We start from the raw sequence: 25283 nt of genomic DNA on the forward strand, positions 1-25283 counted from the left end.
ATGCCTGCAGCATATCACATTTTATGATTTCCCTTAATGTTTAAGCAGGAGGGCATTGTTTGTATGAAAAAAAAGAGTTAAGATACCATACTGTACTGTTTCACAAGTTACTTCATGAGACTAGTGTACAGCATAGGACTTTTGTTCAATAGAAGTACAATATATTTGGTTGGGAATACACAAATGTGTGTCCCAAATGGCACCCTAGTCTCACTGTAGGTAACAGCGTGCCATTTGGGACCCAAACTAAGTGTTGTAATACCTGTGCAGTTTCCCAGGCTGTAGATCCATCAGGGGAAATAAGCTCGGAGAGAGACTTTACCACAGTAACAAAGTTGGGTTTGCACCAAATTAACGAGCCCTCCCAAAGCTGGCCGGGAGCCCAGGGTCCGCTACACCAGACAATACATTTTCCCTTGTGGAGAAATGTATCCCATTAGACTTAGCATTGATATTTGTTAAAGTAATATGTTATTGACTTGACAATGCCAGCAGCACATAAACAATACTCTCTCTCTATGAATAATATATAGCAGTCTACATCATTGACATGACAAGTCTCTGGTATTATTAGCACTCGTGCTCATTAGCACTTACTTAGTCTGTAATTCAATGCCGCCATTGCAATGTTATTCGGCCATCTTGTTGTGTCAGCTATCTATCTAGATGCTGACTTTAGAGCAATAATATGGTTGTGATGTTTTCCCAATTTTTTGTCTTCCCCAGCTCAATGAGCTGCAGCCTGGGAAGAGAACAGAGAGCGTGCAGAGTACATGGAGCTGTGGCCTGGGAAGAGAACAGAGAGCGTGCAGAGTACATGGAGCTGTGGCCTGGGAAGAGAACAGAGAGCGTGCAGAGTACATGGAGCTGTGGCCTGGGAAGAGAACAGAGAGCGTGCAGAGTACATGGAGCTGTGGCCTGGGAAGAGAACAGAGAGCGTGCAGAGTACATGGAGTTGTGGCCTGGGAAGAGAACAGAGAGCGTGCAGAGTACATGGAGCTGTGGCCTGGGAAGAGAACAGAGAGCGTGCAGAGTACATGGAGTTGTGGCCTGGGAAGAGAACAGAGAGCGTGCAGAGTACATGGAGCTGTGGCCTGGGAAGAGAACAGAGAACGTGCAGAGTACATGGAGCTGTGGCCCGGTGGAGTGTCCAGTTGCTCCTGCTACCTAGCCTGGGGAACCCTCCTCTGCCAGCATCAATAATGGTCTCTACAGGTAAGCACAGGACAAGTTGGAGTAGCGATGGGGTATGACCAGTACTGTAGTTAATTAAACCAGTGATAATGCACATTACCAGTAACAGATGGACATTAGTCTAAATTGTCTCAAGATGGGACATACTGTACATTTAAATGAGGGATTCTGAAGAAAAAAAAACATCACAATTGATCTATAAAATATCAATTGAATGGAATCTTCTCATTGTACCAACCTACAGTATATATAGACTACTGTTCAAACATTTGGGTTTGCTTAGCAATGTCCTTTTTTAAAAGAAAAGCTCATTTTTGTCCATTTTTAAAATAACATCAAATTGATCAGAAATACAGTGTAGACATTGTTAATGTTGTAAGTGACTATTGTAGCTGGAAATGGCTGATTTATGGAATATCTACAGAGGCCCATTATCAGCAACCATCACTCCTGTGTTCCAATGGCACGTTGTGTTGGCTAATCCAAGTTTATCATTTTAAAAGGCTAAATTGATCATTAGAATACCCCTTTGCAATTATGTTAGCACAGATGAAAACTGTTGTTCTGATTAAAGCAGCAATAAATCTGGCCTTCTTTAGACTAGTTGAGTATCTGGAGCATCAGCATTTGTGGGTTCGATTACGGCTCAAAATGTCCAGAAACAAAATACTTTCTTCTGAAACTCGTCAGTCTATTCTTGTTCTGAGAAATGAAGGCTATTCCATGTGAGAAATTGCCAACAAATTGAAGATCTCGTACAAAGCTGTGTACTACTCCCTTCACAGAACAGTACAAACTCTAACCAGAATAGAAAGAGGAGTGGGAGGCCCCGGTGCACAACTGAGCAAGAGGACAAGTACATTAGTGTCTAGTTTGAGAAACAGACACCTCACAAGTTCTCAACTGGCAGCTTCATTAAATAGTACCCACAAAACACCAGTCTCAGCATCAACATTGAAGATGCGGCTCTGGGATGCTGGCCTTCTCGGAAGAGATTAGCTAACACAACGTGCCATTGGAACACAGGAGTTATGGTTGCTGATAATGGGCCTCTGTATGCCTATGTAGATATTCCATGAAAAAATCTGCCGTTGTTACGATTAATGAGTGAAGAGGTGTGGAGTCAGGCGCAGAGAGCAAAAGGATGTGGGAAAAACACGCTTCAATGTCCAGGAAAAATAACATGAACAAAAGTAGGAAAACAAATGATCAGAATTAATAACGGACAGCACGAAACCCGAAAATGCAAACAAAAATCACTCTAACACAAAACAGACGAACAAGCCTGCACGAAACAGAAGCGGGCTGAACAAACTTATATAACCCCACCCTAACAACCAAACAAGAAACAGGTGCTACCAATCAGACAAAACCAAAGGAACACAGAACAAAGGATCGGTGATAGCTAGTAGACCGGCGACGACGACCGCCGAGCGCCACCCGAACAAGAAGGGGAGTCACCTTCGGTAATATTCGTGACAGCCGTTTCCAGCTACAATAGTCATTTACAACATTAACAATGTCTACACTCAATTTCTGATCAATGTTATGTTATTATAATGGACAAAAAAATATGCTTTTCTTAAAAAATCAAGGACATTTGTAAGTGACCCCAAACCTTTGAACGGTAGTGTATGTATGTATGTATGTATGTATGTATGTATGTATGTATGTATGTATGTATGTATGTATGTATGTATGTATGCAGGTATGTATGTATGTTGCGAATTCACATATAAAGTAAAATGCACACCATCAAAGGGAGTGAAACCCACTCTGACTCTCTGTCAAGTCACTCAGTCAGAACAGAAAAGCAGAAAGGTAGTGCCGAAAACATTTGAGACCAAAAAAAGGGCTCGATGCCGACGCTGCTAAATTTGTGAAATGAACAGACTTATTTGCTAATAGTTCTGGTACTGCTTGTCCGAGTGCTGTGTCTGTGAGAGAAAACAGAGAAAGACACAGTAATGCACACTGACACACTGCTGCCAGTTAGGCCAAATATTGTGGCTGTATATTGTGGCTGTATATTGTATGAAATACATTTCATACCTACTATAGTGGAATCACATTACATCACCACCACCACTGAAGGCCGGAAAGTCCCGCCTATCTCCAGCTTATTTCATTCGCTGAAAGGCCCATCGCTTCTTATCAGAAAGACGCGTGTGTCACTGTCAAACGTACCACAGTGGTAGAAATCTATGCGCATTCACATAAACTAGTCCCTGCATCGTTCTATGACAAACACAGAAGGTTGTATATTGAATTCAATAGAAGAAAACAGAGATAGGCAGAGAGAGAGAGACTGTCAGTTCCTTAATGTAGCCATTGGCTGTATTATACAGCCAAAACATTAAGGAACTTGCAGTCTCTTGCTCTCTTTCTCTCTCTGTTTTCTTCTATATAATTATATGTAGTCTAATATTTAAACACTTAGCTACATGGGCAAGGGGGAACACATGGCATGCACTTATTTGAACATGTAGTTAAGCTGATATAAGGTATACAGAGGAGAACAAAGGAGAATGTGGACTAGTGGCTAAAATGCCAAGGCTGAATGTTTGTCCCAGTCCGCCCCTGCCTCAGAATGCTATTTTCTGTATTCTCCACATAGAGAGAGACCTATCACAACAACAGACTATGATGGACACTGACAGTTGGTTACTTGGTTCAATAAAGTAAGTCTTTATTTTTCTGTTTCATTCTGTTTGTGATCTGCACCACTATCAAAGGGAAAACAACTCATTTCACTTAATACTCAGATGTGGATGTACTGGATACTACACATCAAATCAGTATGTGAGCAATAACATGAGGTTATAGATATTTTAAAGACAATATCCTAATGTAAAAGTATAAAATATGATGCATTTGGTGTACTATTTATAGGGCTAGGTGAAAACTATTATTTTGATCTCAAGTCCTTGCGTCCATAGCTCTATCTATGAATTTGAGAGTGGTTACATTTCTCCAGCCCCGTCCTTCAGCTGTTGACCAAAACAGTGCTGGGGTGTTCGCTTTGGTGGTGTTAGATCTGCAAATTCCCCCTTTAAGTTAGTCTGCCCCATTTCTTTTTGTTGCAGTTATATCAGCAGATTTTCTACCAAAGCATTTCAACACACCTCACAAGACTAAAATAGTTTCTGTAATTAGAAAATACTATTTTTTACCCCCAAAAAAGAACAGATGTAGCGTCACTAAAGCACTAAGTTACACAATCTCATTCAAAAGAGCACATTCACTGTTTTGACCTGCACAACTACACCTGGCAATAGAGAGATCTCTTAAAATAATTATTATATAATAATAATATAGTAGATCGGCCAACCGGGAAAAAGTGTTTGAAAAAATGTTTCTTGTTAAAAGCCGTCATCTGGGGGCCTCCTCTAAGGCACTGCATTGCAGTTCTAGCTGTGCCACCAGAGATCTGGGTTTGAGTCTAGGCTCTTATGCAGCCGGCCGCAACCGGGAGACCTATGGGGTGGTGCACAAATGGCCCAGCATCGTCCGGGTTAGGGGAGGGCTTGGCTGGCAGGGATGTCCCTGTCCCATCGCGCACTAGCGACCCCTGTGGCGGGCCGGGCGGAGTGCACGCTGACATGGTTGCCAGGTGTATGGTGTTTCCTCCGACACATTGGTGCGGCTGGCTTCCGGGTTAAGTGGGCATTGTGTCAAGAAGCAGTGCGGCTTGGTTGGGTTGTGTTTCGGAGGATGCACGGCTTCACCTTCACCTCTCCTGAGTCTGTACAGGAGTTGGAGTGATGAGACAAGACTAACTACCAATTGAATACCTCGAAAAAAGGGGCTAAATTAATTAAATTAAACACAAGTTGTCCATCTTTGGCCTCTGTATAACCAACATTGATAATAAAATAAATGAGTCCATCAAAACGAATGTTCTTCCCAGAAACAGTCAGACACTATAAGTGATAGTTCACATTAAGAACTTTTGAAAATGAAGTGCGAACAGTAATCAAACAAGTACACATGATTTAAATTACACATGATTTAAAGTACACATTATTTAAATTACACATGATTTAAATTACACATTATTTAAATGATCTAAAACATTTCTTAGGGGACTAAATTAATACTTACTGATTGTGGTCTATGCTACAAAGATCACGAACGGAATTATTTCCAACATCTCACACAATAAACCATTTAAAAAACAACATATTTGATAAAAACATGGCAACAAAGAACAAAGAAATGAAAGCTGACAGTAAAATATTCCAATCTCGGAGTAAGAAAATAGATCATGTGCTGCAACCAGGTAAATTCAACAGAAGGATGCGTTGTTGATTGCTGTGTGAATGTCTTTGCGTGTGTGCCTATGCATTCATGCAGGCATTTGTGTATATTTATCTCAGATCATGTATTGCTATTGCTATGCCATCGTAATTTTTCAACAAAGAACATTAATAAAGAATAAGTACAGTAAGATCAACAATTGTCAATTATTTACAATGGTATGATCATATGACCAAACATACAACATTTCATATGAAGAATAGTTACAGTTGGCCATAAAATGAAACACTGAATGTAAACATTGCAGTACATCGTTTTTGTAAGATTTGGTAAGGCCCCAATTTTCTTTAATAAATAAATATTTGGTAAGTCTAAAAATGTTCAGTGAACTCCTGGTAGTATAACAATGTTCATTATACTCCAAGAACTCCAGTACAGTATTTGCTAAATATATAAGCCTACTTCAACCTATATAACATACTGTCACTCTTATCACTCACATGCTACGCACTGTACCTCAAAACACCTCTAACGCCTCCACAACAAATACCAATATATATTTTGTTAATATATTTTTTTATGTAAATTAGGCTTATCATTTTTACAGAAATTACAGTTCAATATCATGTCTGTGGAGGAACTATAATTTGTGCAACAGTCTACCATGAGGCAAACCCCTTGCACTGGAGCATCTGAATGGGCCCTTTTACAACAGGCCTCCAACCAATACCCCATGAAAGTGATGCGTTCCTATGTCATACGTCCGTATCTATGTCCCTGGGCCCGGGTTCCCCAGAAGCATCTTAAAAGATGTACTGTAAATGGCATGCTATTGAAAGGTCCAGACACTTTCACTTTGGTTTTGAGAAACTTAGCAGCGATTGACTTTCTGAGTTCCAGGACGTACAAAGAACACTAAACAACCACCGAAATACGTCTTTTTACAAACGGCAAAGCTCTTAGCATCATGATGCAGGTCTTTAGAATCTTTACAAATTACATTGCGGATAAAGTTCAGAATGACACAATGTTATAATCCATTTTGTGGTTTGGGGCACTGACCATAAGGTGTGTATGGACCAATTGAAAGAAAATAAATAAAACATCTTTAAAAAAAAATCTATAATATATATATTAACAACTGCAACAGTGATGAATGATGGGGCCAGAGTAAAAGTCAGTTGGGGGGCTGGGGGGGAAAATGTCCATACAGAAGCATGTAAGGTAAATAACCGTTGAGGGGGTGTGGGGAGGAAATGTCCATGGGGGAGTGGCAGGGGGAGATGGAAGACCCGTCAAGAAGTGCAGGACCCAGGTACATATGGACGAGTTCAGACCCATGGCCGTGAGCTTTGTAATGAGCTTATAGGGCACTATGGTATTGAACGAGCTGTAGTCGATGAACAGCATCCTCACATATAATAATATGATGGCATATTGTTTGTGCATTGCTTTGTGCATTGCTTTTGTCCAGGTGGATAAGGGAAGTGTGCAGTGTCAATGGCGATTGCGTTGTTTGTGGATCTGCCAGGGTGGTAGGCGAACAAGAGAGGGTCGAGTGTGTCGGGGAGGGAGGTGATATGGTCTTTGACTAGCCTCTCAAAGCACTTTATGATGACAGAATGGCATCTGCAGTACGGCCTCAGTGGAGACTGAGTGTGTAGCCCACATTGTCATCATGGGCTTTCCTGGGCAGCTCAGGGTCATTGTGCTCAAAACGTGAGAAAAAGGTGTTTAGCGCCTCCGGTAGGGTGGCATTGGTGACCTGCCACACATGCCTTGTGTTTGACCCGCTGAATTGCCTCTCCACTTTGTCCCTATACTTGTGTTTTGCCATCTTAATCGATCAGAGTAGGTCTTATTGTACTGTTTAACCAAACTATTTGTCCCTGGTAACCTTGCCCTGTTTATAAGCAGCATCGCTCTCTTTCAGTTTTCCTACAAGGCTGCTATCAATCTGTCGTTTTTAATTCAGGAACGTTTTGAAAGACACTATTGGTATCACGTCATCTATGCATTTTCGTATGAATCCGGTGACTGAGTCGGCGTATTCATTGATTTTATCTCCAGAGGTGACCCAAAACATATTCCAGTCCATGTGATCAAAACAGTCTTGGAGCGTTAATTCTGATTGGTCCAACTCTGTACAGACCTGTCCACCGGAACTTCCTTCTTGAGTTCTTGTTTGTAGGTGGAGAGAAGCAAGATGGAGTCATGGTCGGATTTAACGAAAGGAGGATGGGAGAGGGCCTTATAACCACGTCGAAAGGTGTGTAGCAGTGGTCAGGAGTAGAATTTCCACAAAATAGACAGTCGTCGTGTTGGTAATAATTTGGGTGCACAGCTCTCAAATTACTTTTGTTAAAGTCCACCGCAACAATGATCGTTGCCTCCGGGAACGAGGTCTCCAGTTTGTTCAGGGTCTAATGAAGATCTTTGAGATCCTTTTAGGTGTCGGACTGAGAACTCTCTCGGGAGCTAAAAAGGGCGACATTTGATAACCAAGTATTCCAAATAGGGGGAGCAGAAGCTCGCAAGTTCATGTACATTTCCTCCATTGGTCCTTTATTGGTCATAAAGCAGAGCCCAACACCTTTGCTCTTGCCAGAGAGAGCCCGCTGGTTGTATATAATCCGTTTGGATGTCGGAGGAAAGCCAAATCTCAGAAAGGTATGTTGCAGGATCGGATGTCCCTCTGGAAGGAGATCCTCACTCTGAGTTTGTCAATTTTGTTCATTTAATGACCGAACATTGGCGAGTAATATGCTCGGTAATGTAGGACGGGGCGCACAGCGTCTTAATCTCACTAAGATCCCACTCTCCGTTCGTGTCTTTGCTTCCTTACTCTCAGGTAGACCTCGCAAGCAGCTAGGCACCTCGCCAAAGAAGCTAGTCCATTGTTTCAATTTCTCACGGATTCGGGGAGGTCGGGGTGGACGGTGAGTACCAAGTGATTCATATTCTAATAGTTCTACCCGGGTGTATGTAGTAATGCATGAAGTAAAATGATTATGAAAATTTGAAAAAAAAAACTGTAGAAATACACAACAAAAAGTAGAAGCCTGTTTAATCAGAGCTCGAGGCGAGGCGCCCTTGGTCGGCGCTATCTTAACCACCCACTCATACAGAGATCTCCGCTAAACATAGAGTTAAGATGTTTAGCTGTCTCTCTGTGACCACCGATAATTTCACAACGAAGTCGACTACAAATACAACGTTGGCAATGTCTTTGCAATTGTTACAACCAAGCAAATGACAAACAATGCTTCAAATGAAAACTAAGATGACTGCATTAAAATATAAATAATATAGGCTGCAAGGGCCTATTGTCACGCCCTGGCCATAGAGAGGCATTTATTCTTTATTGTGGGTAGGCCAGGGTGTGACTAGGGTGGGCATTCTAGTTTCTTTATTTCTAGATTTTCTGTTTCCACGTTTTGGCCGGGTATGTTTCTCAATCAGGGACAGCTGTCTATCGCTGTCTCTGATTGGGAATCATACTTAGGCAGCCTTTTTTCCTTTGTATTTTGTGGGTAGTTGACTTTGTTAGTGGCACTATAGCCCTAGGAAGCTTCACGGTCGTTTCTTTGTTTCTTGTTTTGTTGGCGACATTTATATTAAATAAAGGAAAATGTACGCCCACCAGGCTCCACCTTGGTCCGGTCATTTCCACGACGACGACCCTAACACCTATGTACAGTATTTCAATCATATTGAAATACATTTTATGTTCAATCAGTTCTATTTTAGGTTCAGCTACTCTTTGTAAATTTGGCCTCACTATTTGTCATTATGTGTCGCAACATGTGCAATGATGTGCCAAATTGTGTGCATTATTATTGGATACGTGTTAGAATAAGCAGCCTGAAATATCTAAAGCCGATCCGAGAGCAGCACTGCCTTTCTTTCGACCCTATCAGTATCGACACACGCTCCAACGACGCATTTAGCAAACATTCTCTCTGCGTGGTGTTTTGGGAAACGCATGTTACATATTCGGCCGTTGTAAGGAACGATAGAAATGTTAAAAACACTCGTATGCCTAAGTTACTATTGGGGAAACTATTGGGAAACCGGGCCCAGATCTTTTGAATGGTAATGAAGACTTTTATAATCAAATTGAGGAAAACAATGTGATTTAAGATATTTATGACATATCATATTCATATTCGTGATTTAGTCATATCAATGCCTTCGCTAAAAATATTTGACGCTCAAGAAGTAAGACACATGGCAGAAAGGTAGGAAAGTCTCCTTTTGAACTTCGTCTCCTGCTGCTTTGACAGCATGCCGGAGCATGCATGCTCTAGCCGAGAACTTACTCGTTTGGTCCTGCTAATAGGCATTTCTATTAAGATTTACATGAAACATTTGAACTTTTACTCTTTATTGATGCCAAGTTGTGGAAAGAACTGTAGCCTGGATCCCTTCATCAAACAAACGTAAACTATTCGGGTTTCACTAACAAAAAAAAAACATTTCCCATCAACAAATGCAGATCCATAATGTCAAGGACAGTATGATATGTCGGGTTGAATGTGTCCCTCACTATCAAATAAGTGTTTGAAACACATTTTTATCCTCTTTTTATCCATCTTCCGGATGTGGGGTGACATTGTAGATCACGCAGTAGCTAACTCTCACAGGAAGAACTCGTTACTTACAGGCTGTTTGATGTGTTGTATATTAGATTACGCGGTTTTTGTTAATGAACATTGCCAGCCGGTACTTTTTTTTTAATGCAAAAAAAATAATAATTGTAGACCTGGCGAGCTGCCGAAAGATTTGTAGTTCTAATGAAACGGATTTCACTTTTCGGCTTCATGCTTCTTCTTGGCCATCAAATACATTGAAATCCATCATATGCTAGAGTATACAATTTCACATATATCTTAAATGACCACGTTTTCATGACTTGGACGATGCAAATTTGAGGCTCATTTTTAGCCTACAAAACAAGGGAAACAGAACTAAAATTGACGTAACTTGCACATCGTATAGCGTTACACGCTGCTGAGGGAAACTCACCTCTTTTACAATTTACTCTCTCCTAATTGGTCCCACTCTGCCTGCCAACTCCTCAGACCTTTGACCCCTATTCTGACCTCCTGACCTCTAGCCCTGACCTCTGATTGATTGGCCTTTAGAAGACCCAGCTGACAGGAACCCACTGCTGCTCTGAGCTCAGTCTCTCCAGTGCCGTCTTCAGGCCGCAGAAGGCCCCCTCTAGGCTGTCATTGATGATTTTCAGGTCAAAGAAATGTCCGTAGGCACGCTGGATCTTCTCGCTCTCATCCAATGTCCTCTTCAGCTCAGAGTCCTGCATGGGAGGAACAACATGGTGATGATAATGGTGATAGGAGGTCTATGATAGAGTTCTACACCCAAACAGTTTGAGCTTCTAATTTTAAAAATGTTTCTCTCCAGAAATAAGTCTCTCACTGTTGCCGCAAGTCATAGACCCCCCCAGCTCCCAGCTGTGCCCTGGACACCATATGTGAATTGATTGCCCCTCATCTATCTTCAGAGTTAGTTCTGTTAGGTGACCTAAACTGGGATATGCTTAACACCCGGCAGTCCTACAATCGAAGCTAGATGCCCTCAATCTCACACAAATTATCAAGGCACCCACCAGGTACAACCCTAAATCTGTAAACATGGGCACCCTCATAGATATTATCCTGACCAACTTGCCCACCAAATACACCTCTGCTGTTCTCAATCATAATCTCAGCGATCAGTGCCTCATTGCCTGCATCCGCGGTCAAACGGCCACCCCTAATCACTGTCAAACGCTCCCTAAGACACTTCTGCAAGCAGGCCTTTCTAATCGACCTGGCCCGGGTATCCTGGAAAGATATTGACCACATCCCGTCAGTAGAGGATGCCTGGTCGTTCTTTAAAACTAATTTCCTCACCATCTTAAACAAGCATGCCCCATTCAAAAAATGTAGAACTAAGAACAGGTATAGCCCTTGGTTCACTCCAGACCTGACTGCTCTCGACCAGCACAAAAACGTCCTGTGGCGGACTGCACTAGCATCGAATAGTCCCCGCGATACGCAACTCTTCAGGGAAGTCAGGAACCAATACACGCAGTCAGTTAGGAAAGCAATGGGTGGCTTTTTCAAACAGAAATGTGAATCCTGTAGCTCTAACTCCAAAAAGTTTTGGGACACTGTAAAGTCCTTTGAGAATAAGAGCACCTCCTCCCAGCTTCCCACTACACTGAGGCTAGGAAACACTGTCACCACCGATAAATCCACGATAATCAAGAACTTCAAAAAGCATTTCTCTATGGCTGGCCATGCTTTCCTCCTGGCTACCCCAACCCCAGCCAACAGCTCCGCACCCACCGCAGCTACTTGCCCAAGCCTTACCAGCTTCTCCTTCACCCAAATCCAGTTAGCAGATGTTCTGAAAGAGCTGCAAAACCTGGACCCGTATAAATCAGCTGGGCTAGACAATCTGGACCCTCTCTTTCTAAAATTATCCGCCGCCATTGTTGCAACACCTATTACCAGTCTGTTCAACTCTCTTTTGTATCGTCCGAGATCCCTAAAGATTGGAAAGCTGCCGCATCATCCCCCTCTTCAAAGGGGGTGGCACTCTAGACCCAAAATGTTATAGACCTATATCCATCCTGCCCTGCCTTTCTGAAGTCTTTGAAAGCCAAGTTAACAAACAGATCACTGACCATTTCGAATCCCACCGCACCTTCTCCGCTGTGCAATCCGGTTTCCGAGCTGGTCACGAGCGTGGCTGAGGGGCACCCAAGGTACTAAACGATATCATAACCACCATCGATAAAAGACAGTACTGTGCAGCCGCCTTCATCGACCTGGCCAAGGCTTTTGACTCTGTCAATCACCGTATTCTTATCGGCAGACTCAACAGCCTTGGTTTCTCAAATGACAGCCTCGCCTGGTTCACCAACTATTTCTCAGATAGAGTTCAGTGTGTCAAATCGGAGGGCCTGTTATCCGGACCTCTGGCAGTCTCTATGGGGGTACCCCAGGGTTCAATTCTCGGGCCGACTCTCTTCTCTGTATATATCAACGATGTCGCTCTTGCTGCGGGTGATTCCCTGATCCACCTCTACGCAGACAACACTATTCTGTATACATCTGGCCCTTCTTTGGACACTGTTAACTAACCTCCAAACAAGCTTCAATGCCATACAACTCTCCTTCCGTGGCCTCCAACTGCTTTTAAACGCTAGTAAAACTAAATGCATGCTTTTCAACCGATCGCTGCCTGCACACGCCTGCCCAAATAGCATCACTGCTCTGGACGGTTCTGACCTAGATTATGTGGATGACTACAAATACCTAGGTGTCTGGCTAGACTGTAAACTCCTTCCAGAGTCCTATTAATCATCTCCAATCCAAAATTAAATCTAGAATCGGCTTCCTAATTCACAACAAAGTCTCCTTCACTTATGCTGCCAAACATACCCTCGTAAAACTGACGATCCTACCGATCCTCGACTTTGGCGATGTCGTTTACAAAATAGCCTCCAACACTCTACTCAGCAAACTGGGTGCAGTCTATCACAGCACCATCCGTTTTGTCACCAAAGCCCCATATACCACCCACCACTGCGACCTGTATGCTCTCGTCAGCTGGCCCTCGCTACATAATCATCGCCAGACCCACTGGCTCCAGGTCATCTATAAGTCTATGCTAGGTAAAGCTCCGCCTTATCTCAGCTTACTGGTCACTATAACAACACCCATCCGTAGCAAGCGCTCCAGCAGGTATATCTCACTGGTCATTCCCAAAGCCAACACCTCTTTGGCCACCTTTCCTTCCAGTTCTCTGCTGCCAATGACTGGAATGAATTCCAAAAATCGCTGAAGTTGGAGACTTTTTCCTCCCTTACTAACTTTAAGCATCTGAGCAGCTTGTCGATCGCTGCAGCTGTACACAGCCCATCTGTAAATGGCCCATCCAATCTACCTACCTCATCCTCATATTGTTTTTATTTACTTTTTTGCACCTCAGCATTTCTACTTGCACATCATTACCTGCACATCTATCACTGCAGTGTTAATTTTCTAAATTGTAATTACTTTGCTACTATTTCCTATTTATTGCCTTACCTCCTCATTTGCACACACTGTATACAGTATATACTTTTTTCTATTGTGTTATTGACTGTATGTTTGTTTATTCCATGTGTAACTCCGTGTTGTTGTTTATATCGCACTGCTTTGCTTTATCTTGGCCAGGTCACAGTTGTAAATGAGAACTTATTCTCAACTGGCCTACCTGGTTAAATAAAGGTGAAATAAATAAATTATAATAAATAAAATCACAATTATAATAAAATCACGGACAAATATGACTTATTTGCGTACAAATAATTGTGCCCATTCAAAAAGCGTCTGAGAGTAGGGGTGCTGATGTAGCACTGTACATCAGGTCAAACTGATACTATGACATGACCGAGATGGTAACAAGGGGTGATGTAACACTGAGATTAGTGGTACACAGTCAGAAATTAATAAGGTGTTAATGGGCTTATTACAGTTTTTCTCAATTGCTAAAACACAATTACTTAAATCTTGCTCCATTTCCTGAAAACATTAAACACAAAACCTCATCTTCATGCACTATTTACATAACCTCTGACTCCTCTTGCAAAATGAAACATTCGCCTCGAAACAGTTTTACCTGTGTTCAAAATCAAACACTGCTCTCGAATCATAAACAAAGTGATCAAAATGATATACACTCTCAAGCAGTCAGTAAACAATACGCCGAAAAATAGAAAACACATTGTTCAAAACATACAATTCTCATGGAGAAGTACATTTTTAATCCCAAAAAATATTCATATTTTTCCATCATTGTCCTTTGATGAACGAAAACATGTTCTATCATAGTAGCTCAAAATTGATCAGAAAATACTACTCTGCTTTGCTCTTTGCAATTTTGTTTTTTGTTCTTCCTCCTCCTTGTACCCCTATTTTTACAGTACTGTACCCTGCATCTCACAAACTTGTCCTTTGTCTCTGTGATACTGTAATTCTTGTTCTTTGTTGATATGAACCTGCAACCAGTCAAAATCTATTGAGCAGTCAGTACTGTTAATAAATGGAAAGCACAATGTTCAGGGCCATACAAGTCATCCATTGTACAGTATACAGCCTACAATGCACTGTACTACAGTATCCATTCTCAGACTTTCTCCTTCCCACCTTCAACAACCTGTTTGCTCTCTGAACTGGCTTATTTTGTGTGTTTAGAGTTTTGCTGAAAGTCTGCAAATTGTGTTTTATCATGTGAAATGGTTTAAGGTATTGACAACAGACTGCATAATTAGCTAAATGAGTCCAGGCAACTGGGAACTTGGGTTTTAGTGTTTTAGCGATTGAGAAAAACTGTAATTAAATAAGATGATTTGCTAGGGTTATTGCATGTTCAACATACCAGTCATACATTTTAACGTGTTTCAAACAACATATTCTGCTAACTGGAACAATGATGTAGCTATGATACAACTGTCCAGTCTGTCTGGGACTCACCGTTAACTGCTTCGTCACCACTCCGGCTTCTTTGGCAGACTTATTCATGGCTTTGAGGACCTCATAATCTGGAGCCTCAATAAACACCACGTAGGGAAGGAACTCAGATGTACGCAGAACCTTAAGTGCCTGCAGAAAGAAATGACATAGTTGAAACGCAGTTTTAATCATACATTAGTAGTAGATGCTAATGCAGTAACGAGCTAATCAAATTAGCTATGAACCACTTGGGAATATTGAGACACATTAAAAAGTTTTCCATTCCTTCCATTTCATCTCCGTAATGTAAACCTTGGCTTTGGTTGAAAAAAAAATAAGAACGTTCTATAATAATCCTATTACTTCACTGATCTATGTGCCAAAGTTTGGCATAGTGGTAATGTAGACAACAATCTCAATAAAACAATAACATACGAAGGGGGGACCCAATTCTGTTGTCCTTTCAAAAAGAAAGAAAAAGGTCAAGATCAACCTATTCTCTAGACATTGTGTCTGGAGTATTACACCCATGAATGAATAAAGATACCCAGATGCTATAGTCTACCTGTGGGTTGACATCCAGGATGCAGATCTTTCCAGCATCCACCACCTCATGGATGGAGTTGATCTTGGTGCCGTAGAGGTTCCCGTCGTACTCGCCGTGCTCCAGGAAGCGTCCGTTCTTAATGTCCGTATCCATCTCAGTGCGAGTCATGAACGAATACATCTGTCCATCTTTCTCATCCACCTTGGGTTTCCTCGAAGTAACTGGAAACAGGTAATAAAGAGAGATTGACGGTTGTTGTTGGGTGCTGTACAGAAAGGTGTAGCAACCGTGCTGAGCAACGCACACAGAATAAAGAAATGTAGTCCTTGTATCTCATACAAATGTGAATACAGTATTTGTATTTCTAAATGGTATGTTTTTAAAATATTTGTTTTAATATGGCATAAATCACAGAGGGTCAATGTCAATGGCTTGTGTTAAATACTACTGTAGTGCTACTCACAGGGGATGGTGGTCCCGTAGCGCAGGGGGTCTGACACCAACAGTTTGTTTTTTAGACTACGGCGGCCTACTCCCTGTGCTCCAATCAGAACCAACGTCTTCCGGCGAAACGGGGAAACCTTGGCAACCTCCTCGTAGATCCTCAGCTCGTGCCGATCAAACTCTGAACAGGAACATATTGATATCAGGCATCCACATAATCAGTGTTACTATCAGTATTACTTTACCTAATCTAATTCATGCTGCACATACACAATATAGCATACCACATTGACAACCGTTTACACTGTTTTCTAATCAAGTTTACAAGTAAAGAATACAATGGCAGCAGTTTCAAACATTGTTACGTTTACGAATGGTCATTTTGGCACGAAAAAAAACTTACCTGCATTTTTGGTTGTCAGATACATCATCTTTTTTTTCTTCTTCCCACCCATTCCAGAACAAAGAGGACCTGAGAAAGGCAACACACAAAATGTTGTCTTCGTTCAGTACTTCTCAACCCACTTAAATTGAGTCTTTATCAATTTAATCGATAGTACCTGCCAGTCAGGGTCGGCTGCATTTTATAATGTTGCTGCTCTGTATCATAAATCAAGTCTGCAATATGTAGCCTGTACCACCAGAGGGGAGTATGCCAATGCATTACAGCAGGGGCCTTCAATCTTACCCAGAAACCTCGTCCCAGGCAAACAGCGACCCAGGGACCCCCTTCATATATTAGCAAAAAATGTAAATGTTCCCACGTCTTGTCTTATCATTAGGTGACAGATAATGGCAAGGAGAACTAATCAACATTTTATAATGAATGGATTTTTTACTTATTATTATTTTTTTTACCTTTATTTAACCAGGCAAGTCAGTTAAGAACATATTCTTATTTTCAATGACGGCCTGGGAACAGTGGGTTAACTGCCTGTTCAGGGGCAGAACGACAGATTTGTACCGTGTCAGCTCGGGGGTTTGAACTCGCAACCTTCTGGTTACTAGTCCAACGCTCTAACCACTAGGCTACGCGAAGAAGACTGTTTTTCATTATTTTGACCTCCCCACATTGGATTTGTCAGAGGAAGTGTAACTCTAACAGCCTATTAGCTAGAAAGGTAACTCCAGCTGTTTAGCTGTATAAACAAAGTTTATCTATGTGTTGGCAAAAATGTATGTTCAAGCGAAGAAAGCTTACTAGTAGTTTTATTCTCCTCTTTTCTACTGTAGATAAGTCAATTAAAATGTGTTTATTCTGCTGTTTCTCGTGATATTCATAAAAACATGAATAAAAAATAACTTATTTTATTGAATATATATATATAATTAAAAAAAAATAAGACTCCAGGTTGAATACCCCTGCATTACAGAAAGGATGGCAGTTCAATTTGATTACAACAGTACACCTGGGAATCTCTGTCACTGCCCAGTCGTCTCTTCAGTATGGCTGGCTGGGAATCTCTGTCACTGCCCAGTCATCTCTTCAGTATGGCTGGCTGGGAATCTCTGTCACTGCCCAGTCGTCTCTTCAGTATGGCTGGCTGGGAATCTCTGTCACTGCCCAGTCGTCTGTTCAGTATGGCTGGGAATCTGTCACTGCCCAGTCGTCTCTTCAGTATGGCTGGCTGGGAATCTCTGTCACTGCCCAGTCATCTCTTCAGTATGGCTGGCTGGGAATCTCTGTCACTGCCCAGTCGTCTCTTCAGTATGGCTGGCTGGGAATCTCTGTCACTGCCCAGTCGTCTCTTCAGTATGGCTGGCTGGGAATCTCTGTCACTGCCCAGTCGTCTCTTCAGTATGGCTGGCTGGGAATCTCTGTCACTGCCCAGTCGTCTCTTCAGTATGGCTGGCTGGGAATCTCTGTCACTGCCCAGTCGTCTCTTCAGTATGGCTGGCTGGGAATCTCTGTCACTGCCCAGTCGTCTCTTCAGTATGGCTGGCTGGGAATCTCTGTCACTGCCCAGTCGTCTCTTCAGTATGGCTGGCTGGGAATCTCTGTCACTGCCCAGTCGTCTCTTCAGTATGGCTGGCTGGGAATCTCTGTCACTGCCCAGTCGTCTCTTCAGTATGGCTGGCTGGGAATCTCTGTCACTGCCCAGTCGTCTCTTCAGTATGGCTGGCTGGGAATCTCTGTCACTGCCCAGTCGTCTCTTCAGTATGGCTGGCTGGGAATCTCTGTCACTGCCCAGTCATCTCTTCAGTATGGCTGGCTGGGAATCTCTGTCACTGCCCAGTCGTCTCTTCAGTATGGCTGGCTGGGAATCTCTGTCACTGCCCAGTCGTCTCTTCAGTATGGCTGGGAATCTCTGTCACTGCCCAGTCATCTCTTCAGTATGGCTGGCTGGGAATCTCTGTCACTTCCCAGTCGTCTCTTCAGTATGGCTGGGAATCTCTGTCACTGCCCAGTCATCTCTTCAGTATGGCTGGCTGGGAATCTCTGTCACTGCCCAGTCGTCTCTTCAGTATGGCTGGCTGGGAATCTCTGTCACTGCCCAGTCGTCTCTTCAGTATGGCTGGCTGGGAATCTCTGTCACTGCCCAGTCGTCTCTTCAGTATGGCTGGCTGGGAATCTCTGTCACTGCCCAGTCGTCTCTTCAGTATGGCTGCTGGGAATCTCTGTCACTGCCCAGTCGTCTCTTCAGTATGGCTGGCTGGGAATCTCTGTCACTGCCCAGTCGTCTCTTCAGTATGGCTGGCTGGGAATCTCTGTCACTGCCCAGTCGTCTCTTCAGTATGGCTGGGAATCTCTGTCACTGCCCAGTCGTCTCTTCAGTATGGCTGGCTGGGAATCTCTGTCACTGCCCAGTCGTCTCTTCAGTATGGCTGGCTGGGAATCTCTGTCACTGCCCAGTCATCTCTTCAGTATGGCTGGCTGGGAATCTCTGTCACTGCCCAGTCGTCTCTTCAGTATGGCTGGCTGGGAATCTCTGTCACTGCCCAGTCATCTCTTCAGTATGGCTGGCTGGGAATCTCTGTCACTGCCCAGTCATCTCTTCAGTATGGCTGGCTGGGAATCTCTGTCACTGCCCAGTCGTCTCTTCAGTATGGCTGGCTGGGAATCTCTGTCACTGCCCAGTCGTCTCTTCAGTATGGCTGGCTGGGAATCTCTGTCACTGCCCAGTCATCTCTTCAGTATGGCTGGCTGGGAATCTCTGTCACTGCCCAGTCGTCTCTTCAGTATGGCTGGCTGGGAATCTCTGTCACTGCCCAGTCATCTCTTCAGTATGGCTGGCTGGGAATCTCTGTCACTGCCCAGTCATCTCTTCAGTATGGCTGGCTGGGAATCTCTGTCACTGCCCAGTCGTCTCTTCAGTATGGCTGGCTGGGAATCTCTGTCACTGCCCAGTCGTCTCTTCAGTATGGCTGGCTGGGAATCTCTGTCACTGCCCAGTCGTCTCTTCAGTATGGCTGGCTGGGAATCTCTGTCACTGCCCAGTCGTCTCTTCAGTATGGCTGGCTGGGAATCTCTGTCACTGCCCAGTCGTCTCTTCAGTATGGCTGGCTGGGAATCTCTGTCACTGCCCAGTCGTCTCTTCAGTATGGCTGGCTGGGAATCTCTGTCACTGCCCAGTCGTCTCTTCAGTATGGCTGGCTGGGAATCTCTGTCACTGCCCAGTCGTCTCTTCAGTATGGCTGGCTGGGAATCTCTGTCACTGCCCAGTCGTCTCTTCAGTGGCTGGCTGGGAATCTCTGTCACTGCCCAGTCGTCTCTTCAGTATGGCTGGCTGGGAATCTCTGTCACTGCCCAGTCGTCTCTTCAGTATGGCTGGGAATCTCTGTCACTGCCCAGTCGTCTCTTCAGTATGGCTGGGAATCTCTGTCACTGCCCAGTCGTCTCTTCAGTATGGCTGGCTGGGAATCTCTGTCACTGCCCAGTCGTCTCTTCAGTATGGCTGGCTGGGAATCTCTGTCACTGCCCAGTCATCTCTTCAGTATGGCTGGCTGGGAATCTCTGTCACTGCCCAGTCGTCTCTTCAGTATGGCTGGCTGGGAATCTCTGTCACTGCCCAGTCATCTCTTCAGTATGGCTGGCTGGGAATCTCTGTCACTGCCCAGTCATCTCTTCAGTATGGCTGGCTGGGAATCTCTGTCACTGCCCAGTCGTCTCTTCAGTATGGCTGGCTGGGAATCTCTGTCACTGCCCAGTCGTCTCTTCAGTATGGCTGGCTGGGAATCTCTGTCACTGCCCAGTCATCTCTTCAGTATGGCTGGCTGGGAATCTCTGTCACTGCCCAGTCGTCTCTTCAGTATGGCTGGCTGGGAATCTCTGTCACTGCCCAGTCGTCTCTTCAGTATGGCTGGCTGGGAATCTCTGTCACTGCCCAGTCATCTCTTCAGTATGGCTGGCTGGGAATCTCTGTCACTGCCCAGTCGTCTCTTCAGTATGGCTGGCTGGGAATATCTGTCACTGCCCAGTCGTCTCTTCTGTATGGCTAGCTGGGAATCCCTGTCACTGCCCAGTCGTCTCTTCAGTATGGCTGGGAATCTCTGTCACTGCCCAGTCGTCTCTTCAGTATGGCTGGGAATCTCTGTCACTGCCCAGTCGTCTCTTCAGTGTGGCTGGGAATCTGTCACTGCCCAGTCATCTCTTCAGTATGGCTGGCTGGGAATCTCTGTCACTGCCCAGTCGTCTCTTCAGTATGGCTGGCTGGGAATCTCTGTCACTGCCCAGTCATCTCTTCAGTATGGCTGGCTGGGAATCTCTGTCACTGCCCAGTCGTCTCTTCAGTATGGCTGGCTGGGAATCTCTGTCACTGCCCAGTCGTCTCTTCAGTATGGCTGGCTGGGAATCTCTGTCACTGCCCAGTCATCTCTTCAGTATGGCTGGGAATCTCTGTCACTGCCCAGTCGTCTCTTCTGGCTGGGAATCTCTGTCACTGCCCAGTCGTCTCTTCAGTATGGCTGGCTGGGTGGGAATCTCTGTCACTGCCCAGTCGTCTCTTCAGTATGGCTGGGAATCTCTCACTGCCCAGTCGTCTCTTCAGTATGGCTGGGAATCTCTGTCACTGCCCAGTCGTCTCTTCAGTATGGCTGGCTGGGAATCTCTGTCACTGCCCAGTCGTCTCTTCAGTATGGCTGGGAATCTCTGTCACTGCCCAGTCGTCTCTTCAGTATGGCTGGGAATCTCTGTCACTGCCCAGTCGTCTCTTCAGTATGGCTGGCTGGGAATCTCTGTCACTGCCCAGTCGTCTCTTCAGTATGGCTGGCTGGGAATCTCTGTCACTGCCCAGTCATCTCTTCAGTATGGCTGGCTGGGAATCTCTGTCACTGCCCAGTCGTCTCTTCAGTATGGCTGGCTGGGAATCTCTGTCACTGCCCAGTCATCTCTTCAGTATGGCTGGCTGGGAATCTCTGTCACTGCCCAGTCATCTCTTCAGTATGGCTGGCTGGGAATCTCTGTCACTGCCCAGTCGTCTCTTCAGTATGGCTGACTGGGAATCTCTGTCACTGCCCAGTCGTCTCTTCAGTATGGCTGGCTGGGAATCTCTGTCACTGCCCAGTCATCTCTTCAGTATGGCTGGCTGGGAATCTCTGTCACTGCCCAGTCGTCTCTTCAGTATGGCTGGCTGGGAATCTCTGTCACTGCCCAGTCATCTCTTCAGTATGGCTGGCTGGGAATCTCTGTCACTGCCCAGTCGTCTCTTCAGTATGGCTGGCTGGGAATCTCTGTCACTGCCCAGTCGTCTCTTCAGTATGGCTGGGAATCTCTGTCACTGCCCAGTCGTCTCTTCAGTATGGCTGGGAATCTCTGTCACTGCCCAGTCGTCTCTTCAGTATGGCTGGCTGGGAATCTCTGTCACTGCCCAGTCGTCTCTTCAGTATGGCTGGGAATCTCTGTCACTGCCCAGTCGTCTCTTCAGTATGGCTGGGAATCTCTGTCACTGCCCAGTCGTCTCTTCAGTATGGCTGGCTGGGAATCTCTGTCACTGCCCAGTCGTCTCTTCAGTATGGCTGGCTGGGAATCTCTGTCACTGCCCAGTCATCTCTTCAGTATGGCTGGCTGGGAATCTCTGTCACTGCCCAGTCGTCTCTTCAGTATGGCTGGCTGGGAATCTCTGTCACTGCCCAGTCATCTCTTCAGTATGGCTGGCTGGGAATCTCTGTCACTGCCCAGTCATCTCTTCAGTATGGCTGGCTGGGAATCTCTGTCACTGCCCAGTCGTCTCTTCAGTATGGCTGGCTGGGAATCTCTGTCACTGCCCAGTCGTCTCTTCAGTATGGCTGGCTGGGAATCTCTGTCACTGCCCAGTCGTCTCTTCAGTATGGCTGGCTGGGAATCTCTGTCACTGCCCAGTCATCTCTTCAGTATGGCTGGGAATCTGTCACTGCCCAGTCGTCTCTTCAGTATGGCTGGCTGGGAATCTCTGTCACTGCCCAGTCGTCTCTTCAGTATGGCTGGCTGGGAATCTCTGTCACTGCCCAGTCATCTCTTCAGTATGGCTGGCTGGGAATCTCTGTCACTGCCCAGTCGTCTCTTCAGTATAGCTGGCTGGGAATCTCTGTCACTGCCCAGTCGTCTCTTCAGTATGGCTGGCTGGGAATCTCTGTCACTGCCCAGTCGTCTCTTCAGTATGGCTGGCTGGGAATCTCTGTCACTGCCCAGTCGTCTCTTCAGTATGGCTGGCTGGGAATCTCTGTCACTGCCCAGTCGTCTCTTCAGTATGGCTGGCTGGGAATCTCTGTCACTGCCCAGTCGTCTCTTCAGTATGGCTGGCTGGGAATCTCTGTCACTGCCCAGTCGTCTCTTCAGTATGGCTGGCTGGGAATATCTGTCACTGCCCATTCGTTTCTTCTGTCTGGCTAGCTGGGAATCCCTGTCACTGCCCAGTCGTCTCTTCAGTATGGCTGTGAATCTCTGTCACTGCCCAGTCGTCTCTTCAGTATGGCTGGCTGGGAATCTCTGTCACTGCCCAGTCGTCTCTTCAGTATGGCTGGGAATCTGTCACTGCCCAGTCATCTCTTCAGTATGGCTGGCTGGGAATCTCTGTCACTGCCCAGTCGTCTCTCTTGGCTGGGAATCTCTGTCACTGGTCTCTTCAGTATGGCTGGGAATCTCTGTCACTGCCCAGTCATCTCTTCAGTATGGCTGGCTGGGAATCTCTGTCACTTCCCAGTCGTCTCTTCAGTATGGCTGGGAATCTCTGTCACTGCCCAGTCATCTCTTCAGTATGGCTGGCTGGGAATCTCTGTCACTGCCCAGTCATCTCTTCAGTATGGCTGGGAATCTCTGTCGCTGCCCAGTCGTCTCTTCAGTATGGCTGGGAATCTCTGTCACTGCCCAGTCATCTCTTCAGTATGGCTGGCTGGGAATCTCTGTCGCTGCCCAGTCGTCTCTTCAGTATGGCTGGGAATCTCTGTCACTGCCCAGTCGTCTCTTCAGTATGGCTGGGAATCTCTGTCACTGCCCAGTCATCTCTTCAGTATGGCTGGCTGGGAATCTCTGTCACTGCCCAGTCGTCTCTTCAGTATGGCTGGGAATCTCTGTCACTGCCCAGTCGTCTCTTCAGTATGGCTGGGAATCTCTGTCACTGCCCAGTCGTCTCTTGGCTGGGAATCTCTGTCACTGCCCAGTCGTCTCTTCAGTATGGCTGGCTGGGAATCTCTGTCACTGCCCAGTCATCTCTTCAGTATGGCTGGCTGGGAATCTCTGTCACTGCCCAGTCGTCTCTTCAGTATGGCTGGCTGGGAATCTCTGTCACTGCCCAGTCGTCTCTTCAGTATGGCTGGCTGGGAATCTCTGTCACTGCCCAGTCATCTCTTCAGTATGGCTGGCTGGGAATCTCTGTCACTGCCCAGTCATCTCTTCAGTATGGCTGGCTGGGAATCTCTGTCACTGCCCAGTCGTCTCTTCAGTATGGCTGGCTGGGAATCTCTGTCACTGCCCAGTCATCTCTTCAGTATGGCTGGCTGGGAATCTCTGTCACTGCCCAGTCATCTCTTCAGTATGGCTGGCTGGGAATCTCTGTCACTGCCCAGTCATCTCTTCAGTATGGCTGGCTGGGAATCTCTGTCACTGCCCAGTCATCTCTTCAGTATGGCTGGCTGGGAATCTCTGTCACTGCCCAGTCGTCTCTTCAGTATAGCTGGCTGGGAATCTCTGTCACTGCCCAGTCGTCTCTTCAGTATGGCTGGCTGGGAATCTCTGTCACTGCCCAGTCGTCTCTTCAGTATGGCTGGCTGGGAATCTCTGTCACTGCCCAGTCGTCTCTTCAGTATGGCTGGCTGGGAATCTCTGTCACTGCCCAGTCGTCTCTTCAGTATGGCTGGCTGGGAATCTCTGTCACTGCCCAGTCGTCTCTTCAGTATGGCTGGCTGGGAATCTCTGTCACTGCCCAGTCGTCTCTTCAGTATGGCTGGCTGGGAATCTCTGTCACTGCCCAGTCGTCTCTTCAGTATGGCTGGCTGGGAATGGCTCTCTGTCACTGCCCAGTCGTCTCTTCAGTATGGCTGGCTGGGAATCTCTGTCACTGCCCAGTCGTCTCTTCAGTATGGCTGGGAATCTCTGTCACTGCCCAGTCGTCTCTTCAGTATGGCTGGGAATCTCTGTCACTGCCCAGTCGTCTCTTCAGTGTGGCTGGCTGGGAATCTCTGTCACTGCCCAGTCGTCTCTTCAGTATGGCTGGCTGGGAATCTCTGTCACTGCCCAGTCGTCTCTTCAGTATGGCTGGCTGGGAATCTCTGTCACTGCCCAGTCGTCTCTTCAGTATGGCTGGGAATCTCTGTCACTGCCCAGTCATCTCTTCAGTATGGCTGGCTGGGAATCTCTGTCACTGCCCAGTCGTCTCTTCAGTATGGCTGGGAATCTCTGTCGCTGCCCAGTCGTCTCTTCAGTATGGCTGGGAATCTCTGTCACTGCCCAGTCGTCTCTTCAGTATGGCTGGCTGGGAATCTCTGTCACTGCCCAGTCGTCTCTTCAGTATGGCTGGTCGAATCTCTGTCACTGCCCAGTCGTCTCTTCAGTATGGCTGGCTGGGAATCTCTGTCACTGCCCAGTCGTCTCTTCAGTATGGCTGGCTGGGAATCTCTGTCACTGCCCAGTCATCTCTTCAGTATGGCTGGCTGGGAATCTCTGTCACTGCCCAGTCGTCTCTTCAGTATGGCTGGCTGGGAATCTCTGTCACTGCCCAGTCATCTCTTCAGTATGGCTGGCTGGGAATCTCTGTCACTGCCCAGTCATCTCTTCAGTATGGCTGGCTGGGAATCTCTGTCACTGCCCAGTCGTCTCTTCAGTATGGCTGGCTGGGAATCTCTGTCACTGCCCAGTCGTCTCTTCAGTATGGCTGGCTGGGAATCTCTGTCACTGCCCAGTCATCTCTTCAGTA

General features: G+C 45.6%; 1 protein-coding gene across 2 annotated transcripts in view; it reads right to left on the reverse strand.

Annotated features, from left to right (window-relative positions):
* Nucleotides 1-6570: 6570 nt before the first annotated feature.
* The window catches only part of LOC118357612 (MAGUK p55 subfamily member 2-like), a 110096-nt gene continuing 91383 nt past the window's right edge, over nt 6571-25283 (reverse strand). For both annotated transcript variants that reach the window (XM_035734900.2, XM_035734901.2), the window contains 5 exons: nt 16361-16429; nt 15977-16138; nt 15532-15734; nt 14988-15116; nt 6571-10774 (listed from right to left, as the gene is read on the reverse strand). In XM_035734900.2, coding sequence (XP_035590793.1) covers nt 10598-10774; nt 14988-15116; nt 15532-15734; nt 15977-16138; nt 16361-16429 — 740 coding nt within the window. In that variant the 3' untranslated portion in view covers nt 6571-10597. The remainder of the gene's footprint in view (nt 10775-14987; nt 15117-15531; nt 15735-15976; nt 16139-16360; nt 16430-25283) is intronic.

The sequence above is a fragment of the Oncorhynchus keta genome, chromosome 24 (assembly GCF_023373465.1).
Source record: "Oncorhynchus keta strain PuntledgeMale-10-30-2019 chromosome 24, Oket_V2, whole genome shotgun sequence".
NCBI classification, from domain to species: Eukaryota; Metazoa; Chordata; class Actinopteri; order Salmoniformes; family Salmonidae; genus Oncorhynchus; species Oncorhynchus keta.